The sequence below is a fragment of the Ruditapes philippinarum genome, unplaced genomic scaffold (genome assembly GCF_026571515.1).
Source record: "Ruditapes philippinarum isolate M1 unplaced genomic scaffold, ASM2657151v2 ctg6581_1_1_1_1, whole genome shotgun sequence".
Lineage (NCBI taxonomy): Eukaryota > Metazoa > Mollusca > Bivalvia > Venerida > Veneridae > Ruditapes > Ruditapes philippinarum.
In genome coordinates, this window is record NW_026861303.1 from 23049 (window position 1) to 49291 (window position 26243).

General features: G+C 31.9%; 2 protein-coding genes across 2 annotated transcripts; one reads left to right on the plus strand and one right to left on the minus strand.

Moving 5' to 3' along the window:
• Positions 1-4701: 4701 nt before the first annotated feature.
• LOC132715187 (RAB7A-interacting MON1-CCZ1 complex subunit 1-like) lies at positions 4702-15681 on the minus strand. The gene is made up of 6 exons (XM_060698171.1): positions 15527-15681; positions 14546-14658; positions 13563-13659; positions 11834-12018; positions 6388-6499; positions 4702-5140 (listed from the first exon to the last, which is right to left on the minus strand). The coding sequence occupies exons 1-6, from the start codon at positions 15612-15614 to the stop codon at positions 4917-4919; spliced, it is 819 nt and encodes a 272-aa protein (XP_060554154.1). The 5' UTR covers positions 15615-15681; the 3' UTR covers positions 4702-4916.
• On the plus strand, positions 15632-25366 carry LOC132715188 (tetratricopeptide repeat protein 4-like; the record flags this gene model as incomplete). Its single annotated transcript, XM_060698172.1, has 8 exons — positions 15632-15757; positions 18081-18207; positions 19308-19416; positions 20079-20240; positions 21525-21602; positions 22480-22547; positions 23002-23058; positions 25273-25366. Coding segments are annotated over exons 2-8 (694 nt in total), but the record flags the coding sequence as incomplete, so codon positions are not given.
• Between the last annotated feature and the right edge of the window lie 877 nt (positions 25367-26243).

The window sequence follows — 26243 nt, forward strand, 5'->3', positions numbered from 1 at the left end:
TCAATGTCATTTAAAGCTTAAGGTAAAGGTCATTTCAACCGTTTAGAAGGTCTTGTCCAAAAGGTTGTTTTGTCCTGGTATGAAAATAATCCATTGATTAATTAACGGGGAATCGGACAAAACCCCACCGGTCAAAACCCCACACCTCAAAATTACATAGAGAGGACAAAATCCCACACCTAAATTTTACAGAGTGGACAAAACCCCATCACCTTCAATGATTGGGCAAGATTTGATGTATTAAAATACATATATCTTAATATAATATAACACATTATTTCTTTTTTACATATTTTTTAAATTCAAATGCATATCAAATTTCACCAATAAAACATGTTTAAGAAAACAATTTTACTCTTGAGATCATCTTCTCAAAAAGGTGTTACAAACTGTACACAAAAAACCCTTAATCCAAATCCCTAAAGAACAATGTAGCAAGTGTAGCATTTATTTCAATAGCAATACAATATGAATGAGATTATACAAACAATTTACAAACAATTTAAAAACTGTTAAAACATCAGAGTAAAAATTTATTTGAGTCAAATTTTAATAACTGTGCCACAATTATTTATGACCAATAATAGCAATTGAAAAATATTTCATTAATTATATCAGATATACATTTTTAAACTAGGATATCTGGCAGAAATAAAGAATATTCCTTTCCAATAAATATGTACATATATGTATATGAAAATAAAAAAAAATAATAAAACATTCAAATGAAAAAACATTAATTCAAATGTAGTTCATGTAAAATACGAGTGTAGGACAAAAAGCCCCCCCCCCCCATTTAAAAATGTCAAGGTGGACAAAAGCCCCCCCCCATTATATTAACACATAGGACAAAAGCCCACCCCCATCAAAAATAAAGGTAGGACAAAAGCCCCCCCCCCCCAGTCCATCAAACAAAAGCCCCCCCTAAGGTTTATAGACCAGACTAATTACTATCTTTTTTCACACTCCCACTGTTCGTTAACTTGGGTTATACTTCAAATAAATCTAAACAAGTATGCGCCTTTCACTTTTATTTCCTTGATAAGCGATTCTCTGAAAATATTCATTTACATTTGTACTGCACAATATATAATAAAGTAAACATAAAAACATTCACTTCATCAATGAATTATATATATACGAATTACACAATAAATCAAATTAGAACTTTTCTACCTTTAAATTTAAATCTTAATATAAATTATCTTTTAAAACAATTGCATTTATTTGTTAAATTAAACATACTGATTTTGACTTGTCTCAATACATCAAGTTCTTGTTTGATGGATTGGGGGGGGGGGGCTTTTGTCCTACCTGTATTTTTGATGGGGGGGAGGGGGGGCTTTTGTCCTACATGTAAATTTCATGGGGGGGGGGAGCTTTTGTCCACCTTGTCATTTTTAGATGGGGGGGGGGGGCTTTTGTCCACCCTGTCATTTTTAGATGGTGGGTGGGGGGGGGGAGCTTTTGTCCGTATCCCGTAAAATACATTTCCTTGTCACTTTGAAAAATTTATGGTGGTTGGGTTTTGTCCACTCTATAAAACTGGAGGTGTGGGGTTTTGTCCACTCTGTAAAATTTAGGTGTGGGGTTTGTCCACTCTATAAAACTGGAGGTGTGGGGTTTTGTCCACTCTTTAAAACTCATGTGTAGGGTTTTGTCCGCTCTATAAAATTTTGAGGTGTGGGGTTTTGACTGGTTGGGTTTTGTAACCAAATTACAGCCAATTATATCGATTATCAGTCAAAATTTAATAATTTGACCTTCAATGTCAATGTCATACATGAGTCAAGGTCAATTTGAGTTTGATAGTCATAAAGGTCCTGACCTTAAAGATGCTGTGTCTAAATATGAAGTTAATCCATGTATAAATAACAAAGTTATAGCCAATTTAAAAAAAAGAGAGAATTTCATTTATTTGACATCGACAGGCAAGGTTAATTTAAGGTCAAGGTCACATCTAAATCATTCAATATGTTCTTGTTTTGTCCAAGTAAAAATCAAATATTATCCATCAAGGTCACTTCAACCTTGTAGAAGGTAATGTCCAAAATGTTGTTTTGTCAAAGTATGAAGAAAATTCACTTATTAATTACCAAGTTACAGTCAATTATAGCAAAAATCAGTGAAAATTCAATAATTAAATCCTTCATAGTCATGGTCATAAAAGAGTTAATATCAATTTGCGTTTGATATACATGAAAGTCTTGTCTTAAAGAATGTTGTGGTATAATATAAGATCAATCCATTCATTAATAACAAAGGTAATAAGATTCCGCTTCAAAATTCTGCCCCAAGATTCCGCTTCAAAATTCCGCCCCACCTCATTTGCATATTTCGTCCCAATTCCGCCCAGAATCCGTTCCATTTCCGCCTGGAATCCGGCCGGAATCCGTGCCAAAAGCAAATGGTTTAACACTTGTATATTCGGGGGAGAATTTAAATTTCTGGGCGGAATCTGCCTTTGAATTCCGCCCCATTTCCGTGCAGAAAATTTCGTACAGGATAGCAAGATCGCAATTTGTCTTGCATCCGTCTGTAAACCTTTATGCTTCATGGCAAATACCCAAGCTCTAACTTTTTGGCATTTCTAGAAGAACTTTTTTCACCCTATATACATATAAAGGAACATCAATGACCCCTGGGTGGGACCAAATTTGACCTAAAGGCTTTCATTTGAACAAATTTAGTCGACACTTACTACAAGATGTTACATGATAAATATCTAAGCTCTAGCTCTTTGAGTTGTTTTTAAAGATTTGTTAAGTTCTTTCTTTTGGTTGCCATGGCAACCAAAGTTCTGCATGGAGTTCAATTCTTAGAACGATTTTCAATGGTGACAACACAAGGAAAATTCCTATGAAGTTTTGATTAAATTGGCTCATGGGTTTACTAGATGTAATTTAAATAAAAGTTAACAGATGGATGCTGAACAAATTGCGATCACAAAAGCTCATATTGTTTCTTTGCGACAGGTGAGCTAAAACTGGGCACTAATCAATTAAATATCCTGTAAGTCTGGTAGAAAACACTCCATAGTTACGGACAATAGCATTCATTTTGATTGACAAAGATGCCAGATTTTCTCATACCCAGATAGCTCATATCACAGGGAAATCAGAAATGTTAACTCGTACAATTCTGAAGAATCTCTTAAGAGTTAAACAGATAACTGCCAAATGGATACCCCATTTTCTAACCTCTGACAAGAAGAGGAAGCAAGTTAAATGTGTTAAAAAATTACTGCAAAGTTTCCTAAATATGACAGTCAACCTTTTATTAATATTGCGACTGGGAATGAAAAGCCTGTATTTTCTGCATGACAATGCTCCTGCACACAAAGGAGATACTATAATTAATTTTATGTTGAAGAAAAACCATTGACGTACTGTTCTTAAACGTCTGAAACTTTGTTTTTCTGTAGGAGTTTATTCTGAAGGGCTGAAATAACAAGAGCTGTCACAGGAGACAGCCAAGCTCGACTAATAAAATACTGGACTCAGTAAGGAGGACAAAACTATGAAAGAAAAATCAATTATGTATTAATATGTATTAAGTTATAGTAAAAAAATAACATTTCTTAACATAAATTCCAAGATCAAGGGAAATAATTCTAGAAATAGTCACGCTAGAGTTATGAACCTTGTTACACAACATGTGTGTTATGATAAGAAATATATATTTGAAGTTTGAAGTAGATACCTTTAAAACTAAAAAAGTTATAGTAAAAAATAACATGTTTCTAGTAAAAAAAGTTTATGGGGAGATAATTCTTGCAATATTGGTGCTAGAGTTATGAACCTTGTCACATAAGATATGGATGATGATAAGGTACATATATTTGAAGTATGAAGTTGACCCCTTTAGAAATAAATAAGTTACAGTAAAAATAATATTTTTTAAGGAAAATTCTAAGTTCAAGGGGAGATAAATCTGAAATTATTTGTGCTAGAGTTACGAACCTTGTCACATAAGATGGGGATGATGATAAGGTACATATATTTGAAGTATGAGGGTGATCCCTTAAGAAATAAAGAAGTAACAGTAAAAAATATTATTTTTAAGGAAAATTCTAAGTTCATGGGGAGATAAATCTTAAAAATATTGGTGCTAGAGTTATGAACCTTGTCACATAAGATGGGGATGATGATAAGGTACATTTATTTGAAGTATGAGGGTGATCCCTTAAGAAATAAAGAAGTTACAGTAAAAAATAGTATTTTTTAAGGAAAATTCTAAGTTCAAGGGGAGATAAATCTGAAAATATTGGTGCTAGAGTTATGAACCTTGTCACATAAGATGTGGTTGATGATAAGGAACATATATTTGAAGTTTGAAGTTGATACCTTAAGAAATGACAAAGTTATAGTGAAAAATATTTTACTGCACCAAAACTTTAAACTGAAATCTGGACGCCAACGCCGGGGCGAGTAGGACAGCTCTCCATATACTTCGTATAGTCGAGCTAAAAACTGCAAAATATTTGCTCTTTTGTAAAATCTATTGACCATAATTATTGCATTACAAATTGACCCACCCTCGTTGATGTTAGTAATTTTCTGTAAAAACCAGTGTATATATGGTATCATCCATAAACTTCACTAAATTCATTAACATAATAACATCAATGTGTGTTAAATAAAAAAGACACTGTTAAAACTTTGAAGAAACAATACTTTGGGTTTAAAACCAACATGATAGTACAGTTTTTGAAATTTATATAGTCAAGATTCACATATACAGCTTTACACCCTTCGTAAAAAGAATATACATTTTCTTTAAATACCTAAATTTCCAACATGAGATGTTATTGTACACTTAATATACATTCCTCTATATAAGTATACAAAATTGTTTGTAAAAGTTCTTTTAACAATTCATTTCTATACAATTTTAACATAAGTGTTATATAATTATCATCTGCCTTTCATTTCTGAGAGATATTTTTTAGCTTGATCATTTGACCATCCCCCAAGTTCTGGCATTTGTTCGGTCGCTTGTATATATGTCTCTAACACTTCCATTCCAAGGTTACATGTGACACGTTCAGCATCTGTTGATTCGTTCGAGGATGTTAGAAACCAGTAACACATCTCTCCAGAATACATCAAGGCCAGCAGATGAGTACTGCTGTAAATACCTGCATAATTTTAAACATTAAAGTTAAGAAATTATGGCTCAAAATTATTCATAAGGATAAAGGCATTAAAATACTTTCTAATATTTTTTCTATCGCAAAAATAGTTTTATAAAGTGTATAAAACTTTAAATCTGCTACCTGTAGTTTACATAATTTTGTTTAATTTTGGAAAAGAATAATTCCAAAATATCCTATGAAAAAAAAATGTTTACATGAACTTTATTAAGAACGAATAGCTCAAGCATGACATCATTGCTAAACAGTTAAAACCTTATTAAAAATAGCAGCTCAGTACATTTTATTCTGTTAACATATATATATATATACTCATGTGTTTTAATTAAAAATCATAACATTATGGACCCAATATAAATTTACTGTGTAGTAATTTTATAAATATATTTTGTTAGATTTATACCCTTTTCGACAATAACATTGTGGATGTATACACCTAAGATTTCCCTTCCATGCATTATACCTCAGTTAAAGCACCAACATTTACCATGTTAGCATGTTAGATGGATAGTATCTCAATATCATATAATTCAAATTACAGCTGTGATGGGCACATGATTCAAAGTTAAGAACCTTATCCAGTCAGCTTCTAACACATTTAAACAATTATAGTCTGTTACTGTTAACAAGAATTCTACCGTTAGAATATTTTCTACCAAACAAAATATCCTGGCTTTCCTCAATAGAAAAAATATTTTTTGTTTGTGAAGAAACTGGAAATAAATTCTTATTATACGAGTCAGTTTATGGTAACAATTTTTTGGCTGAGTTTTATGCTGTATCAATACAGTATAGGTCATATCAACTTTCCATTTTTACTGGTGGAGGAAGACCTCGGATGCCCTTCTTTGAATTACTTAGGCATGAACGGCACCTGAGTAGAACCACTGACGTGTTGTAAGCTAGCTGGATAGCTTCTTCACATGAAAGAATCTAAGTCACTGTCAGGATTTGAACTCATAGCAAGGAAGTGCAAGTGGTTTGAAGTCAATGACCTTAACCACTGACCACTTGGCCACGGTCACCCCATGGTAAAGATTGACCCTTTTTACACCTACTTTTTTAAATAAGTTTCATATGTTCTTTGTACTACTTGTGACACTTTATCATTAAAATACTTAAGCTAACAAGACAACAGTATACATTTCGGCTCTAAATCAGTAGCATAAAATTTTTTAATGTGTCATAGACCAGTCTGTGTTACTTGTAAAACTGAACGTGATTATAATTACCCATTTTGAGTAGTTCAAGTGTGTCATTTTCTCCAGGAATATGAGCTGTGTCTAATACAGCATCTCTTATCTTAAATAAACTCTGTAGATAGTGAATACCTTTCTGTAAATTCTGAAATCATATCATTGACCACATATATAAGGTATTGAATGAGTGTGGGTTCAATGCTGAATTTATTGAACAAGTTGAATAAAATTATATTATGCTAGCCTCTGGCGAGACAAAATATTATTTTATGCAAATAGTTCAGTAATGAACCTACATGAATATAATATTTTATTATCAAATAGCTAAAATAAAGATTGTTTAAAGTGCACAATAATCATTCTATATTGATGCGCCCAATAGATGTTTGTATTTTGTGAACAAATTTGTTATTCATGAATGGATTTTGAAATTATTATATATAACTATGCAGCTTTTTAAGATGAAAAGAAGTGAACAAAATTCCAGTTCAGCAGCCCAAAGCTGTGGGTGGCCCAGTTCTTATGGTTGGTTGCCAACTGCAACATTTAAAGAACAATATTGTATTTTAATTATGAGTTGAATGACATAAACAGACATGTATTTTATGCCTCTCTTGGCAATGATGTTTTCTCTTGTATCAAAACAATATAGTTATTACAAGCGACACATCATCTTAAAATGCAACACATGTCCAGTTATTTCAAAATCCCCTAATTAATGACACAACTGTTAACTTGACATGAACATCAATATCAATACACAATGATTAAAACTTTCCTTTAATTTTTAAATGAGACATTAACTTTTCCGCGTCAGATCTTGTTTTAGTGTGCAAAACATCAGCTTAATGTGCCAAATAATTATGAAGAACGATTTCTTAAGCTATCTATGAATGACAAAGTCATCAAGTGGACACAACCATCTTTTCACAATCATATTAAGACTTTGAATGTAACAGTGTGACCTTTTAGCTTGATACAAGATTCTTGCCAATGACATGTCCTCATCATGGCCAACAAATTTATACATTATTACTTAAAACCCCATCCAGGAATTACAGAATTATCCACCAGACATGACCATTTATGCACTTTTATGAAAAACTAATATCTTGATTTTGAAGTGTAACCTTGACTCTGAGCTGGAGACATGGTCATGCTGTCCAACATATTAATGCTTAGTTACTTTAAAAATCAAATTAAGAAGGATGCTGAAAAACTATAAGCCTCCTAATTTTTTTAATATCTTACATATACCTACATGTTTAACTTTTCTAATGAAAATATGTTCATTTTTGACTGAAAAAAAATGTACACTAACAGATTGACTATTTTATATATCACACTATATTGCTTGTATTGTGTATCAAGGATGCATATAAAATTTACATTATGTTCATCAACTTTCATAAAAACATATCAATAACCTAGTGTATAGCCTATGCATGAGGAAAACTAATTCCTTCATTTTGGCTTAGCTATAAAGTAAAGTAAACAATAAGAGGAAAATTATATAAGTAAGTTATTCTTGTCATGTAGTAGATGCTAATATGAACAAGATTGCATTTGAGAAAAATGCTATGCCACCGCATTAATACAACACTAAATAGTAGTGTAGGAACATATTTTTTTTTGTTTCTATACAATTGAAGATTGTCATAATGCATAGATCCCTGACCTATCTAATTCTTATTATCAGATTAGTGATTAAATCTATTGTTAATCAAATAAAAGATCAGAGCAGGAATATATCAATGCACTTGAGTCTAGTGAATTTGGTGGTGAAGGTCATATTTCACACAGCCTAAATTTCATGACTACATCAAAGGACAACACAGTAAGACACTTTGTCAAAATCTAGGTAAGCTGATATCAAAGTCCACTTTACATCTTAATCTGTGCACATGGTTCAAATTTCATAGCTGTAGATCAAAGCACAAGAAAGTAGGTCACATTATCAAAATCTAGGTCACCTGATATCAAAGTTCAATTTTACAACTACATGTAAAACTGTGCACATGGTCAAAATTTCATTGCTGTACATCAAAGGACAAGAAAGTAGGTCACTGTCCCCTTGGTCAAGGCAAAATTTTGACCCAAGGGTTTAATTCAAAATAATCTTGATACAGGTCCACCAAACAACATTTCAAGTCAAATATCTAAGCTGAAGCTTTCTCCCATTCAGAAAACATTTGTTTTATTTTCTGTTTTTACTAAGTGTACATAATGAGAATCATGCCCCTGGGCAGGGCCAGTTTTGACACCAGGGGAAAAATTTGAATAACTTTGGTAGAGTACCTATAGATGATATTATATAGCAAACATGAAAGCTCTATGCCTTGTACCTTCAGACAAAAATATTATTTTATTTTTTTACTAGATGTATATAATGTAAATCAATGACCCCCGGGGCAGAACCAATTTTGACCCCAGGGCTAAAATTTGAACAATCTTGATAGAGGTTCACTTCGCAAAGTCTCATGCCATATATTCAAACTCTAGCCTTTGTCAATTCAGAGAAGAAGATTTTTCAAGTTTTTACTTTATACATATGAGAAATCTAGCGCCTCTGGGGCAGGGCAATTTCAACACTAGGGGCATAATCAAAACAACTTTAGTAGAGGACCCAAAGATGATATTACCAAATATCAAAGCTTTAAGCCTTGTACCTTCAGATAAGAAGATTTTTTAATTTTTTACTCTATGTTCATAGTGAAAATCAATGACCCCTAGGGGTGGGGCCAATTTTGATCCCAGGGCTATAATTTGAACAATCTTGCTAGAGCTTCACTACACAATATTTCATGCAAAATATCTTACCTCTAGCATTTGTCAATTACTAGAAGATTTTTTAAAAAGTTTTTACTGTAAGTTTTTACTATATACATATAAGGATAACCAATGACCCCCGGGCGGGGTCGATTTTGACCCCAGGGCTATAATTTGAACAATGTGGGTAGAGGTCTACCAGACAATGCCTTATGCAAAATATCTAACCTCTAGGCCTTTTGGGTCCTTATAAGAAGGTATTTTAAGTTTTAACTATATGTACATAAAGTGAAAATCAATGACCGCTGGGGCGGGGCCGATTTTGACCCCAGGGCTATAATTTGAACAATCTTGGTAAGGGTCTACCAGACAATGCCTTATGCAAAATATCTAAGCTCTAGCCCTTTTGGGTCTTTACAAGAAGGTATTTTAAGTTTTAACTATATGTCCATACAGTGAAAATCAATGACCCCCGGGGCGGGGCCCATTTTGACCCCAGGGCTATAATTTGAACAATCTGGGTAGAGGTCTACCAGACAATGCCTTATGCAAAATATCTAAGCTCTAGGCCTTTTGGGTCTTTACAAGAAGGTATTTTTAGTTTTTACTATATGTTCATATAGTGAAAATCAATGACCTCTGGGGCGGGGCCGATTTTGACCCAAGGGCTATAATTTGAACAATCTTGGTAGAGGTTTACCAGACAATGCCTTATGCAAAATATCTAAGCTCTAGGCCTTTTGGGTCTTTACAAGAAGATTTTTTAAATTTATTCTTATAATTCCTTTCGGTTGCCATGGCAACCAGATTTCTGCATTGAATGAAATTCTTTGAACAACTTTGGAAGCCCTTCACCCAAGGATCAATCCTGCCAAGTTTGGTTTAAATTGGACTAGTGGTTTTTCACAAGAAGATTTTTTAAGTTCACTATGTAATCTATATAATACACACACACACAAACCAAACACAGGTGAATCGCTATAATATGCCACCGCATCGCAGATGCTGCGGTGGCATAAAAATTTTGTAAAATGACTTAAAAAGCTCAAAAGGAGTCACATAAGAATTCTTTTCAGTGATGTCTCCTCATTGGATGAAAAAGTCTAATGTACATGTATATCACTCTTGTCACTTGTGTAATTTTGTTTTATACCAACTAGCCTGGCACCTTGTAATCAAAGTGCTGCAGCACTGAATGCGACAGACATGCAACCGGAGAGACATTAATTAAGGCTTCTTTTAGAAAAAAAAAAAAAAAAAAAAAACAAAACACAAAATATATAACAGAGAAAATTTGTTCCATACAAGTTCGAGATTTGTAGAGCAATATATTTTGTGTCCCAAATTGATATAATTCAGATTTTCTACTTTCAAGCACTTAAATACAGAATGAAATTTATGCCTAAAAACTCTGGTCAAACTTGTAAATCAGTGTCCTTATCGATTTATTCTAAGAAATGATATGTAAATAGAAAAAAAACTATCAACGAAATATTTCTAGAATAAATCCAGGCAAATAAACTTCAAACATAATACATTATACATTTGAGAATGCTATTTAGAATTGCTTCGTGTTATATCATAGTGGGCATACAGACAATAAAATATAAGTCATTTGTATTTTTATTTCTCTTGGATATGTTTCATTAAAAAAAAATTGGTTAAAATCATCAGCAATTAATAGTGTATTTCTTAGATTTTTTTTATTTACAAGGTAAAGATGTAGAGGCCAGAGCACATCGTTTTTATTTTAATTTAAATGTCACTTAAGCACTACAGTGTTTAGTTGTCCTTTTCAACTTCACACTAAATTCCATTTTCAACTTGTTTGCTTCTTACAATTGTATAGCATTTCTAAAAGTATTGCATTACAATCCGCTGGTTTATTAATTACATGTTTAATGTGTACTTCCTATAATCGCCTGTCCAAAAATCAGAACAGGTGAAGCAGAATCTATTTTTAGAATAGCGAAGGTTAACTCATATCATGACCTAGTAAAATATGTAAACAAACCACAAGAATCGGAAGTAGAACTGATATTATAACTTCCTTACCATGAAAGACTACATGGCGGTAAAGTGTCTTACATGCATTTTCAAAAATAGATATTTATACTAGCCATTGTACTGTATCTAATATATTAATAACTGCTGAATATTCAGCTAAACCCGCGGTATGAGTCACGAAAATAGTTCTTCTTTTATTAATGCGCGAGTTATCCTAGAGTCACGAAAAACTTTTGATTTGTAATAATAATGTTTTGTATAATGTAGAAATATTTATTTCCTACTAATAATGTCTTGGAACTCAGAGGTTACACCTTTATTGAAGTATAATTTGCTGTCCTACTTTCGACAGCGGTAAATCGTTTCAGCAGTAATTTGCATATTGCGCAATAATACTACGGGACTACAACGTTTTTATCAATAATATACGTTCATATTTTAACTTGGATAATTTAATTTGAAATTGAAAAGGCTAAATATGGAAGACATTAAGATATCCAGACAAAGTATGGGAGTTTTGAAGGGTCAAATTCATGTACTATTTCTTGGGCTGTTAATTGGTTTAGGACACATTGCGCGAGTGTAGCCAACGAAATCCCATGTGTAGATGACTTAGCTCTGAACGCGCCTGAGGGCGCGTCCGTCGCAAAAATGCATTCATTAAAACTTTATACAAACAACTGGAGTAATATATAATATCAACCTGTCTATATTCTATCATCCCTCTCTGTAACCTCTCCTCGTCTTTGCGTACAGTTTCACAATACCCATACAGCAGAGCCCCCTTCCGCCATAAAATACACTCGGCTATCTCATTACCCAGCAATTCCTCCAGTCTACTTCCTGGTGAAATCTTTCCACACATGCTCTTTATCTTGTCCAGATAAACTGTTAAAATAAATATCTTACATACATGTATATAATTTGTAACAAAGCATTATCAAGTAAAAATATCAAATTAATTTTGTGTCCTTTATTTTCGATAAAAATTATTGGCACTGATTGAAACTTAAGTAAGTATTACAGGTTTTGAATTGTATTAGGCACCAATTAAACAAGAAATCGTTTACATGAAATTACATAATTTCATGATCGATTTATTCCACTACACTAATGGGTTCTGCGTCCCTTTTTTCATTTGTACAATCTATTTTTGATGAGGAACATTTGGATTTGACATTTGAAATTGGTGACAAGTGAAATATCAATCTTCAAGCTTAGAATCACTAGAACTCCACGAGTCGGATGTGTTGCCTTGTGAACAGTATAGTTGTCACTTAAGCATTTTCTTCTTAAATGCAGGATATTTATAAACACTGCTAAAGGGCAATAACTAAAAAAATAAGAAGTGCAAAGTACCAGTTCTTGTGCACTGCACTTCTTCTTTATGAGATCTATCATCCTATGAAGATAATCAAGTCCATAGCTTTTATAGTTGAAGAAAAATGGCCCTGACAAAAGTTAAGTATGAAAATTAACAAAGGGCAATAACTCAAAAACCATGGAGTACCAGTTTTTGTACACTGCACTTCATCTCGATGCGACCTATCATCCTATGAAGTTTCCTGTCCAAAACTTTTATAGTTAAGGCAAAATGGCCGGACAAAAATAAAGTATGAAAATTAAAAAAGGGCAATAACTAAAAAAAATAAGAAGTGCACAGTACCGGTTCTTGTCCACAACACTTTTTCTTAATGAGATCTATCATTCTATGAAGTTTAAAGTAAATAGCTTTCATTGTTTAGGAAAAACGGCCCAGACAAAAATAAAGTATGAAAATTAACAAAGGGCAATAACTCAAAAATAAGAAAAAAAGAGAGCCAGTTCTTGTGCACTGCACTTCTTCTTAATGAGATCTATCATCCTATGAAGTTTCAAGCCCATAGCTATTATAAATCATAAGAAATGGCCCGCACAAAAATAAAGTATGAAAATCAACAAAGGACTATAATTCAAAAAAAGAAGAAATTCAGAGTACCGGTCCTTGTCCACTGCACTTTGGGTAATTGAAAGAAGCATGCATACCAAGTTTGATGTCAATCCAACTTATAGTGACTGAGTTATGCTCCGGACAAACTTTAGGAGACGCTGACACGGCCGACAAAAGTAACCCCTATATGTCACAAAAATTGCATTTTGAAATGATAATATCTGATAAACAGTAGATAACCACTCTCAATTCAATGATTATCAAATAACTTAATTAGAGATTTTGATCCTCTTTATATTCATATAATATTAAATCCATAAATTCACTAAGCAACTTTTGTATACAAATTGATTACCAATGTGACAGTGGTTATTGTGAATCTAAAAAGCAGTGGACTGGTAATTTTAAGTCATCCCTGTATTAAAGATATTCATTCTGTCACATTTTTATTTCCAGGTCAACTTCCCTGAATTAGATATTCACTTATTTAATATATGCTTACCAAAAATTACAGCTATTCTTTCCTTTGAATTTTGTTCAGGAAATTCATCAATATTTGTGAGTATTTGTTCATCATGGTATGTAAAGTCTAAAACAGCCTGTTAAAGGTAAAAAAAATAACTGCTGTCTATTCATACAAATTAAGATTTTAAAATGATAAATTTTTAGGACGACATGTACTTGTCAATTATCAAAAAAATCATATACATGTATATCAAAAATATATTAATGGTACAAAATCTGCTGGTTTGTTATTGCAGTGGTATGTAACCTCCAAATACTGTATCGTTATGTTTATCACAACAAGAGTTGTCCGAAAGTCTGGCACGCTAGCTTATTCTCAGTACTTCATAAAGGTAATTTTATTGTTTGTTTGTTTTGGGTTTTACGTCACAACGACACAGTATAGATCATATCGCGACATTCCAGCTTTACTGGTGGAGGAAGACCTCAGGTGCCCTTCCACGCATTATTTCAGGCACGAACGGATACCTGAGTAGAACACCGACGTTCCGTAAGCTAGCTGGATAGCTTCTTCACTTGAAAGAATCCAAAGTCCCTGTTGGGATTCGAACCCACAGCAGTGAGGGGCAAGTGATTTGAAGTCAACGACCTTAACCACTCGGCCACGTACGCATTGTCAGGGTATCAGGAATGTCCTTCAAAATCTTTCTGAGATGGTTTGTTTTAAATCTAATTAAGGCAGTCATTTTTCTGTTAATCTCATAAACCAAGGAGATTTTCCTAAGTTTTAAGGCAGCCCAAAATGCATTTCAAAACCAACTCCTAATGACAATCCTGGATGCTCTGGATTATTTTGGTAATTTCTTTTGATATAATTACCTTATCTTGAGACATTATATAGTCCTTAAATCATTCAATAAATAATATACCGGGTATGTGGTTATAAATAGTGAGTTTACTTCATTGACATGATTAAATAACTCAAGTGACCTAGCTTCTTCAACTCAGAAACAAACAGACCTCTGCAAATTGTTGTAGATAGTAACTGACTTGTCCACCAGATATTGTTGCTGGAAAATTGCTTGTTACCCCTTGGCACTTCATCATACATTTTTGTAAACATGCTGAATCCTCTAAAATGGAAACAATTATGAACAGTAAAAAAATACTATATCAAAGATGTAATATTTAATTTTTATAAAAACAATGTTTTATATAATAGCAATAAAGCCTGATTTTAAAAAAATCCATACCTATCATATACATTTTATATAGGTATGGATTTCTTTGATTGGTCTTTACTGTTATTATAGCTTAGATGTCTTCTTCTTCTACTGTACATAACCCGCTCTGGGGCATTAACGCACAGGGTGTATATACAAAGCTCAGTGATCAACCCATACGCCAGGCTCCCTAAAGAATGTTTTTGAATATGAACTGTACTGTATAATGATATAAGATTCTGATTTCCTTAATTTAAGTTGGCTTCACTTACTGCAGTATAATTTTCATTATGATTTCTAGTATAATTTGTTAGACAGGTCTGCGGTGTGTCTTTAAATTATCTTTAAAAGAATCTAGCAACACTTAATGTATTTTAATTTAATTTTATCAATAATTTTATTTTACATTTTGAAAGAAAAAATGTTTATTAAAAACCCACTGTACACAATAGGCATATACAGCTAGAGTCTTTCAAAATATATTTTGAAAAGCCCTATAGTTTGGGCAAAAAAAAACAACTAAAGACTTAATCAAGATTGCAGGAGTCAAGTCATAATAAAAAAATCTTTAAAAATTTGAAGTATAATCTAAGTAGAATGAGACAAAGCATTTTATTATTTATTGTATGCAATCCTTGAAAGATATATTGTCTATTGTCTCTCCAAACTGATATTACACAAAGATAATCTCTAGGTAAACAAAATGGGTAAATCAAAGTCCAGTCTTATCAGTGAATGGTACCAATATGGTTATTTTGAATACAGTAAATACACTCACCAGCGCAAGACTTCAGTGAATCATGACAACTATGCTGAAGTTCCATAAATTCAGACAAAATCAGCTCTTTTATCATGTCAGATGCCATCCTGTCAAAATGAAAGTAGGGTGTGTGGTAATGTCCGAAGCAGCACAAATGATGTTTTCATAGGTGGCGCTGTATTCCATGCTTAGCTGAGTCACATTTACGAGTATTTTATGCGAGTATTACTTAAATAAGAAAGGACACAGGTTTGTTTCCTTCACAAAATATTTTAAATTGTGTATTAAATGGGATACAAACGTATTTTACTTTTCAAAATATTGATAAATATATGAAGATATGATTTGTCTTCAGTTTTCGCGATACAATTCCTAATTCACTATATTTTTTTTGTTTTTCATCACAAATTACTCAGTATATAAATCAGTATTTAAAATTATTATGAACAGTGATGAAGTTTTTTACAATGTTTATAAATAATGAATCAATATCTTACATCACAATGAAACCACAGGCACGAGTATCGGACGTGGGAAGAAAAAATATGACCAGATTGATAGTGATACAAAAAACCTGTGTTCATCTTAAAAGTGTCCAAAAAAAAAAAAAAATGTAAATAATGACCCCCTTTAAAAATATGCTATAAGTTAGGAAATGCATCCCTTGCTCGTAGGCTCGAATCTGGAGTTTCCGGCCTTCTCTTAACTTATAGTATATTTTTAAAGGGGTCATTATTTACATTTTGTTTTTGTTTTATTGACACTTTTAAGATGAACACAGGTTTTTTTTATCAATCTGGTCATATTTTTTCTTCCCAGGTCCGATACTCGTGCCTGTGAATAAAACATTAAATCTTTTTTTTCGAGGATGAGTGTTCATCCATACAAATATTGAACCAATGTGAAACGGAGACTGATGCAGATATAAAATACTCTGAATACAAAAACACTCATAAGCAGATTGATTTTACTTGTCAAAAACAGCATAACTTTTCTTTATTATTTTCTGATATGTTTTATATGTTTTGAGGGGAATTTTTACCTCGGTTAGAGAAAAAACTGTACTTTGATGGAGGACTGGTAGACCATGAAACAGAATTACCCTTAGTATAATGACAGTATATTAATCAGTCTACTTCCTGTTCTTGCAAAAAAGATACAAGTTAAAATATAAAGGCTACCAAGTTAAAATATAAAGGCTACCAAGTTAAAATATAAAGGCTACCAAGAAGAGTACAGTGATCAGAAGTAACATGTGTGTGTACTCGCAAGACAGGTTAGACCTACATATTGAATTGTATAGGCTCGCAAGACAGGGTAGAATGGTTTATATACTTTGATAACATTCAGCGATTTTTTTTCATTAAAATCACAAACAGTCAATCACAGTTTTCAGAAAGGGTTTGAATGGAGAGGAAACGTTTATGTAATATACCGTAAAATTCCTATGAGTTCAGCATTGATGAGTAGATTGTTTTCCTTATCAAAAGACCTTGGGGCCTTTATTAGGGGAGGGGCATTTATTAGGAATTTTATGGTACTTCAAATCTCTATTGGGGTTTTATTATCACACAAATTTACATCTTTGCAAGATTTCCCAAGAAGATGTTTGATATGAGAAAATTTACCAATATGAACATTGTGCACGGCCATGTTATCTAAAATTTGTTGCGGTAATCAAAAGAAGTAACAAAAAATGTAAAAAGCAATAAAGATTAAGAATATGTAAATTATTCTCAGTTTGTAAATTATTCTCATTAGGTTTCGTAAAACAAGATTGCTGAAATTGATCAACATCATGTGCCAATGAATCTCATGCAATGGATTGTGGGTCAGGATTGGAACATTTTCTATTTTTAGAGCTTCTTATCCCTGTGTAATACAAGTCTCATGTTTTTATGCTAGTAAATGTTGAAATTGCAAAAAATGTATGCTAACCCAGGGCCTTTCAATTTTATAAAACCCATCTAAATGGGAATCTTGCAGCAGTATTTTTGATGATTATATACTTTTTTGGACTGAACATATTATAATGTATCTTTGAGTCGTATGGTAACCAAATAATGATTCTTTAATGAAATACATTTGTCATCAAACTAGTCAAATTTTTAGAACCTATTCTGATCAAGTTGTACATTGCAAACAACTTGATATAAATACAAGGTATACCTCAGGTAATATTGTAACAGACGAAAAATGCCCTTGAAGAATGGTAAATTGTTTGTGAAATATCTGAATGATAGATAAAGGGTGATTTGGGTAATCCAAAATAGTATTTTTATGTTACATAGAAAATGAACAGAAAAGGTAATAACCAGTCTGAGTTAAGTTCAATTAAAGTAGATCTGTGTATATAAATTTTCCTTTTTAAGAAAAAATTCACAATTTGGTGATTTTTTTCACAATTGCCATTGTACCGGAACCATTCACAATTAAAAGAAACATAAATGTTGACATTGCATTAAATAGAGGGGTTTACATTTGTTCATGTAATCTTTTTGAAAAAATTGTTCATCATTTCTTAGTATGAATTAAGTTTTTAGTTAGTAACCTGGGTTACTTATGATTTCAGAATGATGTCAGATAGTTCTGGCGGTGCCGGCCTAACAGATGATGGGCTAGATAGCCTTATTGATGCCATGTCAAAAATGAAAAAACCAGAAGAACTAGAAGGAAAATCATTCGAACAGCAACTAGAGGTCTGGTGAAATTTAAACATTAACCAGCTGACTTTGTGTTGAGGATTTGCTATGCTTTGGATTTGAAACTGTTCATTTAAATTTTAACAAAGTACAATTATTTAGCTACCAACATTATATTTTGACATGACAGTACTAGAAATATTTTCCTGAGATTTCCTGAAGATTGATGAAGATTAAACAAATAACTTGTGTGCAACTTTTTAAGGCATTCTCTCACCCCATTTTTCCAGAATAGTCATTTTTATTGTGCAAAACTATCCCAAATGATGTTAGTTGCACACTCATATGAGGGTGAGAATTGCACCAAAACTGTTTTTAGATTATATATTCCGAGTATATTTCATTGTTAAAGGAACTTCACTGAGGTCTGAAAGCCAAAAATATAGAATTCAAATTTCTTACATAGATGAGCCTAGATACAGAAAGATATGTAACAGATGATTAAGAATATACTCAGAAACCATGGCAACAAATTGAATATCAAATTTGTATGCTATTCTTAACCTGATGTGAGAGAAAAGCATTGCAAAACTTTCAATTTGGGGTCATTTTTTCACAATGACAATAATTGTTCTGGGGAAAAAAAAGTGAGTGAATGATCGTAAAGTTTCCACACGAGTTACAAATGTTAACCAACATCAAATGGAAACTTAATCTCAAAAAAAAAAATATTTTCAGTTCCATCATGTCAAAAAAATGCAGTGGAGTTCTAATCTTTGCAGTGTTTTTCCATTTAAAGTGCATCACTTGATATTTGTTAGATTTTCATACTTTATGTTTTTAGTAGAGTTCCCTTAATGGTCAGGATCACACTAAAATGTCAAAGCCAAGCTTTCAAGTTGTCATTTTTGATAGATTTTAATTTTGCTAACACACATTTTCACCAGAATGGTGTTTGGCCCATAGCACAAAGGTAACAACATATAGGTCAAAGGTCAAGAATTTTTCATGTCATGTCTATATCTATAACACTGTCATTCTTTTATAGATTATGAAATACATTTTAACTAACAAATGTGCACCATTTGGAATCTAAACATATACTTTATGGACATATGTCACATTAATTGACATATCTGATTTTTACTTCATGATAGGAGTTAGAAAATCACCCTGCTTTTATGAAGGAATGGGACCCTAGTAAACCTATGACCGAGGACATGGAGGGTCTGATGAGGCTTAAATATGAATGTGATGATCCTACAGGTATACAAGATATATTTTTAACCGCTGTTACGTTTGTTATATAAGGTTAGTGTTCGTCTGCTGTTTATCATGCTTATATAGTATATGGTGCTTAAATCGATCCACTTCGATAAGTGACTCAGGCTGACACAGTTACAATGTTTATGTTTTCTGTTGACAAAACAAATACAGTACTTTTTCTGAGATGGCTTCAGTTGGCTTTGAAGATGATAAATAATGATTTAATTTTAATAATCTCCTTTCCTTTGCTCTTTTTAACTATGCCATCTTATGCCTGTAGATGAGTAAACAATTTATAGAAAAAATGTAATTAACAAAAAATATATTAAAAATTAGAGAAATATCCAAGCTTTCAGTGATGCATTACTAGTTAAATGCTAAATACTACAGAATTATCAATTTTTTACCCCATACTTTCTACCGCATTACTATGGTCTATTACTATGGTCTATTTTTGCATATTTTTACATGTTATAAATACTTTATTAAATACAGTATTTTCTGTTAAAACTTACATTTATACTAGGTAGAATAGTGTTATTTGTACACTTTTCAGCTTCTTTTTATTTCCATTTTCATGAATATTAACATCAATCTAGCGGCATGTTTCTCAAACCAAAACACCTGATGAAAGTGGAAATATTTTGTTTCTTTATAAATAGGAAGAGCAGAAGCATATAAAGATGATGGTAACCATGAGTTTCAGAAGAAGAAATATCATATTGCTGTAGATAATTACACAGAGGGCATCAAGTGCAAATGTTCAGACAAGAAACTTAATGCTGTGTTATACACAAACAGGGCAGCAGCTAACTATCATCTAGGTAAATATTGTAATTGATGAAGTAAAACTTGAATCACTTTAAAATTAACATGAAATTCTGTTAAAGATGCATTTTGTAGTATTTCATATACATGTACATGTATATGAAACCCTGTCTGCGGGGACATAAAGAATTTCACTTGTCTAATGTCCTGCTGTCAGGCTGTCTGTAAATGTAAAAAAACAGTACAATGTGGAAGCTTCCATGACCTATAGACACCTCTGTAGTTCTTATTTCAAGTTTTTCTGCAATTAAAACATTTATTTACTAAACAGGAAAATGAAGTTGATAGTTGAAATTAAGAAAAAGAAATCCACTCCAAGGTCCAACCAGAAGACAGTGCTTGGCCTTTTAATATTCAATCATATAAAAAATTCAATGTTTTGTTTTTTTCCAAAATGATGGATCATTTTAATATTTTTACCTTACTGTCGATATGTTTTATTTTCTTGTAAAAAAAATCATTGAGAAAAAATCATCAGATGAATTTTATTCTCTAATGAAAATGCATTTTTGAATTTTGTAGATGGCATTTCAAGTATTTGATATACTAGTATCTGAAAACAACAACATCAAAAAACAATAAAATCTATTTTAAAATTACATGACAAATTTTCCTAGACAAATATCATTAAGAAATACTTGTATTTATCACTTTTATTTCTCACATTCTCCAGACATGCAGTCATGACTTCTGTTGATGTATTATTTTCAATACTATGTATCTATTATTCCTACAATTTTACTACATCATACACTTATATTAATGGTGACACTTTGTCTGAAACTAAAGATATAATAATGTTTGATAATAAAATAATGTTTTAACTTATTGTTTAGTAATACAGCATGAGATTATATATATTATCTATAAATTACAGATGAAATGATGTTGTAATTACTATTATTAGTTTATACAAATTTATTTAAGTTCAATTGTGTTGTAAACTATAAGCTTATTGAAACACTCGTGAATCATTTCCTGGAACCAAACAGTACTGAGCATTGAGTGTAAGTTTCTTGCTCAATGAAACAATAGCTTGTCCCTGACATTGTTTGAACCCACATGGTCAGCAATTTTTAGATTATTAGTCCGACAATTAAACCACTCGGCCACGCCACCACTATTATTACTAGTACATGTATTAGTATTATTCATAATCATAATCATTATTACTATTATTCAAGTTTATTATGTTTTATCTAGGTTTTATATGAAGGTAGGCAAACCACAGTGACGTCTGCATGTACAGATTGTAATTTGTTGATTTTTTTCTTCTCCAGAAAATTACAGAACGGCATTAAATGACTGTATTTTTGCTCGAAAATTTAAACCAGATCACTACAAGGCAATTCACAGAGGTGAGGCTCAATTTACATCGTAAGCCCAGTGTTAGAATGTTCAAGTGCTTCTCTCCTATAAAATGAAAAAAGTATTTCATTAATAAGAGTTTTTTAAAAGTTGACCATTGAATCAAAAGCTTTGAAAGGGCATGATTTATCTTTGAACTTCAAGACAAAATATTGATCTTTCGTTCCTGAAATTATTGCTACATGTATTACAGATGCTGGTTGCCTTCTTTAAAGGGATACTCAGGCAAATTAATGACAAAAGTATTGAAATGATCTTATGAACTTACTCTTCAGTCCCAGCATGAATTTCTGTATAAATTCTTTATATTTTGGGTTTGAAGCATGAATACATACAGGTATATCTATGTATTTAACGAAATTGAGAAGCCGACAGAATCACCGTGTAGTTTTAAAACAATCATGTGACTTGAACAAACCCTGGAAGTTACAATAACAGATATTGTGGATATTGCATGCTTGCAAGTCTAAGTCATTCATTTGACATGTTCTTTAACTTTACCAGAGTGACAACTATTGTGAAATCTTAACACTAACCTGACTCACATGGGTCAGGTTGGGAAATCACCATTTATTCTTTATAAGGAGAACAATTTTGTTCCTGTGACTGCCTAGTGTATTCATTTTGAGAACATTTACAGAATAATGAATGAAAATTTTAAAAGTAGAAATGAAAATTTTGCCTGTGTCTCCCTTTAAAGTTAAAGTAGACATATATTTAAAGTATGATGAATCCATGTCTTCAGTCTATATAGTTATTAATACTATATGATTAGTTATTAAAAATATTCTTGATATATGTGCTTGTTTTACTTATTTTTCAATAAAAACTATTTTATAGCTTTCTGTTTAATTGTTACACCTACAGGTGCTATGTGTAACTTACAGATGAAGAAATATGAGGACTGTTTCAAATGGTGTGATGAGGCTCTTACTGTATCCTTGAACTACATGTTACCTTTGTACCATTATTTATATGCAAGGCAAAACTATGTTGTATAACCATTTACTCTCAGTATCATCAAGGTTTTCTGAAAAAAGATTGTTTCAAGACTGTGGCAAAGGTTGCAGATTTGGTATTTATTAAGTCATTTTCAGCCATTGGTTAAAGGATAACTAGAGATAAAAATATAAATATTTTAAAGCCATTTCTAATAATTTATTGATGGATCATTATAACTGTACTCTGCTTAGTTTTCTGAAAGCTTAAGGTAAATTTAAACATAGAAATACTTCATACAAAAGTGACTTGAAAATAGGAAAGAAAGTCTTAGAAACAAAAGGTGAACATAATTTGTTGAGCAGTTATGAGTTAATTGTTACTTTGAATTGTTTGGAAAAATATAGCTATTTGCAAAAGAAGCAAACATTTTCTTTAACATCAGCAAAGTTTGACCCAAAGGATGCAAAAATACTAGAAACCAGACAAAAGGCAGCTAAGCTCCAGGTATAGATATTACTAAAATATTTATCTTTATTTGATATAGATCTATGTTAATTTTGTATTTTATTGTCAAAGGAAAAAGATAAATTGTTTTGTATAATTTTATTTGAGTTATTCCATGTGTACATAGATGTATGTATTTGTCAATTATTTTGGATTACGTGGTCACAAAACAATCTGGCAAACTAGTAGTTAGTTGGTGGTTCTGTTATAGTGCTGTCTCATTTTAAAAAAATAACTGCATGCATTGTTGTCCTCAAGGAGTAACAGCTGGAATGATACCATATACATGCTATCTTGTAAACAGCTAAAAAAAAAACTGCAATATTCTTTCACTGTACATAAGATTTATCTCTTTCATTGACTGTATGATTACCAAGTTATAGAATCTGATTTAAATTTATTGTAAAAATATTAAAATTATGGTCAAATTTGATATTTTAAAATTTTCATAATTTGTACACACTAGCTTAATAATTTAAAGCATGTTTTAAGTACATAGAGTCGATAAGTCACATTTGAAATATTACACACTATAGGTAACCACAGTATGAATATATAGTGTCCCCTAGAAAAATTGGCAGTATTATTTTGTAAACAAGGACCACATTAGCTTGATTTGTTATAAGAATTATCATGCAGCTTCTTATGCATAGTTAGTGCAGTCTCTTTTCTCTTTTTAGCTCACCTGTCACAAAGTGACAGGGTGAGCTTTTGTGATCGCTTTTCGTCCGGCGTCCATCCGTCCGTTGTCTGTCCGTCGTCCGTAAACTTTTACTTTAAATGACATCTTCTCATAAACCGCTGAGCCAATTTCATCCAAACTTCACAGGAATGTTCCTTTGGTGGTCACCTTTAAAAATTGTTCAAAGAATTTAATTCCATGCAGAACTCTGGTTGCCATGGCAACCGATAGAAAAAACATCTTCTTATAGGTGTCTATCAAGTTTATTCAAATAAAAGCCCTAGGGTCAAAATTGGCCCCGCCCCAGGGGGTCATTGATTTTCCCTATATGCATATAGTAAAAACTTATAAAATCTTCTTTTAAAGACCTCAAAGAGCTAGAGCTAAGATATTTTGCATGAAACATCTTCTAATAGGTTTCTATCAAGTTTATTCAAATAAAAGCCCTGGGGTCAAAATTGGCCCCGCCCCAGGGGGTCATTGGTTTTCCCTATATGCATATAGTAAAAATTTAAAAATCTTCTTTTAAAGAACCCAAAGAGCTAGAGGTAAGATATTTAGCATGAACCATGTTCTAATGGGTGTCTACCAAATTTGTTCAAATAAGAGCCCTTGGGTCAAAATTTGCCCTGCCCCGGGGGGTCATTGATTTTCAATATATGTGTAAAGCAAAAACTTTAAATTAAAAATTCTTTGAAAAAAAAACCAAATAGCTAGAGTTTAGATACTAAGCATGAAACATCTTCTAGTGAATGTCTACAAAGTTTTTTCAAATAAAAGCCCTTGGGTCAAAATTGGCCCTGCCCCAGGGGGTCATTGATTTTATTTATGTGTATAGCAAAAATCTTCTTTGAAAAAACCCAAATAGCTAGAGTTAAGGTATTTAGCATGAAACATCTTCCAGTAAGTGTCATCAAAGTTTGTTCAAATAAAGCCTTAGGGTCAAAATTGGCCCTGCCCTGGGTGACATTGATTTTCCTTATATGTGTATAGCAAAAACCTAAAAATCTTCTTTAAAAAAAAAACAGAATAGTTAGAGTTTAGATATCAAGCATGAAACATCTTCTAGTGAGTGTCTCCAAAGTTTGTTCAAATAAAAGCTCTGGGGTCAAAACTGGCCCCGCCCTAGGGGTGTCATTGCTTTTAACTATATGTGTATAGTTAAAACTTAAAAAATCTTTTTTTAAAAAACTCAACAAGCTAGTCCTTAGAAGTTTAGCGTGAAATATCTTCTAATGGGTGTCTACCTAGTTTGTTCAAATAAAAGCCCTGGGGTTTAAACTGGCCCCGCCCTGGGGGCCTATATATAGGTGAGCGACTTCAGGGCCATCATGGCCCTCATGTTTAAATTAGACCTGCATTAACAATTTCTTAGACTTCAATAAATTTCTATAATAAAAATACTTTTTTTCAAAGATGAGTATAATATATCTTCAAAGTTTATAAAAGCATGCAGAATATTTGAAGTTTTTGGTGAAAGATTTATGATTATATTTTGTAAGATTGTAACAATTGTGTTTTATTTTTGTCAGAAAATTATTGAAAGAGATAAAAGAAAAGAAAAAGCAGTGGAGAAGAAAGAGTTATCTAAAGATTTGCAACTGATTCAAGCAATACAGGTACTTTGTACAGAAATTTATTAATTAGAAATAGAATTATACACTCAAATAAGTCAGTCACTTTAAAATGCATGTCAGCATTCAGCCCGGGAACTCTTTCTAAATCCTCAATTTTTCGTTGACAATTTACTGAAATATAATTATTGACATATTCATTATTTTACATCATCTAGATTTCTAGTTTGCCCTGAGGTTATCTGCTTGAGGAATGATATTTATACATGTATAAAGTTTGTTACGAGCCAGGCGTAACGAGAAAGAAAAGCCAGCAACAAACTTGTAACAATAACAAATTTATTACAGAAAAATTATTAAAGAAAAATAAAAATAACAAATTATTTTTACAAATACCTGAAGTCCAAATAAAAATTACAAATGTCTAGTCTGATCCTGGAATGATCCTTTTTCAATAGCACAGTTAAATCCAAGTTAAATCCAAGAACACTTTAGAATAAATTCCCACAATAAAATCCACAAGAATAATTAATAATCCAAGCTCCAATAAATCACTTAATTTCCAAGTTGAATAATACTCCAAATATATTGATGACTTAAAAGATCACTGACGACTAAAAAGGTAACTGATGACTTAAAGATAAGAGTAATGAAAAATGTCTCCTTATATATATTAACTAAGAAGTTTCCAGAAAGGTCTATTATGTTCTCAAGTAATCATAATCTAGCAACTTCAACAATAAAGATCATTCCAGAAGTTTCTATCTAAATATAATGCATGAGTTTTCTACAACAGTTAAGAACCTTCTAGTACATACATGTAGTTTATGTTCTAAAAATAGAACAACGACAATATTGGAAAAACCAACTGGTCAGATACAAACTATATACATGTAATATGTTGCATACATAACACTTCCCCTCTTCAA